General features: G+C 38.6%; 1 protein-coding gene across 1 annotated transcript in view; it reads left to right on the top strand.

Annotated features, from left to right (window-relative positions):
• MYBPC1 (myosin binding protein C, slow type) overlaps positions 1-2,307 on the top strand; it is a gene marked incomplete at its 5' end in the record, with an annotated part of 79,924 nt that overhangs the window by 6,919 nt on the left and 70,698 nt on the right. The window contains one exon of the mRNA XM_015567582.1: positions 591-642. Within this exon, the coding sequence (XP_015423068.1) occupies positions 591-642 (52 nt within the window). The remainder of the gene's footprint in view (positions 1-590; positions 643-2,307) is intronic.

The raw sequence follows: 2,307 nt of genomic DNA, 5'->3' as shown, positions 1-2,307 counted from the left end.
TCGAGAAGTGTTTAGGCAGATTAGAATCAAATGTTAGAAATTAGGAGACGGTGAATTTTGTCTTAGCATTAGAGTGAGCTCTTTTGAGAAAGCTTTGTAGACACAACAGCAGGTTGTGAGGAGCCCATTCCAAGAGATGTCAAGCAGAGGCTGCGTGATCTGGGGTGGAGGTGTTGTCAAGATTTATTTATTAAGTGGAAATCTGGTTCTAATCCAACCCCATTGGGATTATAGAATCTAGCCAGGCATCTCTGAGAATCACCTGAATGGCTTCTTAAGAATTTTGATATCTGGGTACTATCTCTGATCAGGTGAATCAAAATCTCCAGGGAGATTAAGAAGCTGGCACTTTTTAAAGCTCTTCAGGAGATTCTACTAGGCAGGCAGGCGGAATGACAATGGGCTGCGGTAGCATTGATTCTGTGTGAGAGAGGATAACTTAATGCTATCTCGGTAGCATTCCAGGAGGAGCCATGCCCTTTCACGTGGCCTTCCTTTCTTCTGAAGAATCCCCACAGCCTGGAAAGGAACTGAACACAAAACTGCCTTCTTAATGGTGTTTGTTTTTTTGTTTTTCTTTCCTTTCAAAGAATCTACTGGGAGTACTCCAAACATTGACATCAGATCTGCTTTCAAGAGAAGGTAACTTCAAAAGGGACTCAACGTAGCTTTTGTACAACATGAAAGTGGAGGATTTTTAAAAAACACTTTCTCTTCCTCCACCCTCTATAATTTCAAGTGAGAAATTTTTTTCACTATAGTTAAACATACCATATATTCAAAAGTTAGTGTTCTAAAAAAACCCTGGGCTTAAGGCCAAATCAAGTATATATTGATTATGCTTTAAAAAAAAAAATCCTCACCCAAGGACACATTTATCGATTTTAGAGAGACATACACAGAGAGAAACATTGATGTGAGAGAGAAACATCGATTGGTTGCTTCTCATATGCATCCTATCCAGGGACTGAACCCGCAACCTAGGTAATGGGCCAAGACTAGGAATCCAGCCCATGACCCTTCAGTGTAAGGGGTCAACACTCCAACTACTGAGCCACACAGGCCAGGGTTTATGGGTCATTCTTAAGAATATTCTTGTTAATAGTGAAGCTCCCATTTTGGCAGGTTTCACAGTTGCCTTATAAAAACACACTTTCAATCTATTCATATGTGCCTTCTTCCTTAATTGCATTATTTCTCACCAAGTGGCCAAAAAAGATAAATTTATAAGGATACACATCTTATGTAGAACCAGTTAAGTAATGTCAGAAAACTTATATCGCTTTTCATCTAGAAATCACTTACGGAGCTATTAAAGAACTTTTGAAAACACATTTTTGGACTTCAATTCGTATGACTTATATGTTATACACAGTTTTTAAACCCACAGACTCCCCTTAGGAACCATAGCTAACATTTGTAAAGAGCAGGAAACAAAATCTTTATTAAAAAATTAAACATGCAAGTGAGTATATAGTGCCATTTAAGTGTAAGCTCCATAGCTTCTATTTAGAGTTTATAAGAAGTCAAAGATGGTTGCATGTCTACTTTAAGATGCATTTCTCTATAGAAATCACTTTTAAAAAAATCCTGTAGAAGGCTCACCAACATTTCAAAGGCAAATTTTTGAAAAATTCATTTTAAAAGAAAATGAAAAGCTTATACATATTTCCCTTTAAAACAGAAAGAAATGCAACTTTTATTTATTTTTTTAATTTTAATTTTTTTAAATCCTCACCCAAGGATATTTTTCCACTGATTCTTAGAGAAAGTGGAAGAGAGAGGGAAAGAAAGAGCGAAACATTGATGTGAGAGAAACATCAGTTGCCTCCTGCCCACACCCGGACCAGGGCCCGGGCTGGGTAGGAGCCTGCAACCAAGGTACAGACCGGAACCCGAGACCCTTTGGTCCTCAGGCTGATGCTCTATGCATTGAGCCAAACTGGCTAGGGCAGGAATGTATCTTTTAAAAAGCTCTGCACTAGCTCCATTCTTATGTTATGTCGGTATCACATTATCTGATTCATCTATTGATGGACACAAAGAGGTCACCCTCGAATATAAGCTTTGCACTTATATATTTGGCGCTGGTACACTTCGTCCTCCAAGCCAATCTCTGTGTGACACAAGTGACAGAGATCAGCAAAAGTCCTTTGCTTTTCACACGGGTATGTTTCCAGACCCTCCCACTTGCAAAAACAAAGTACTTTCTGTTGTTTGGCTTCATCGCATTTGTGTTACTCCATTTTAACACAAATCTAAGCCGCTTTATATATGCAATCTACAAAACTGTGTCTCTTCATTCTT

Source organism: Myotis davidii, unplaced genomic scaffold, assembly GCF_000327345.1.
Source record: "Myotis davidii unplaced genomic scaffold, ASM32734v1 scaffold120, whole genome shotgun sequence".
NCBI classification, from domain to species: domain Eukaryota; kingdom Metazoa; phylum Chordata; class Mammalia; order Chiroptera; family Vespertilionidae; genus Myotis; species Myotis davidii.
The sequence above is the reverse complement of the archived record's forward strand: the minus strand, read 5'-3'. Positions and strand labels throughout refer to the sequence as shown.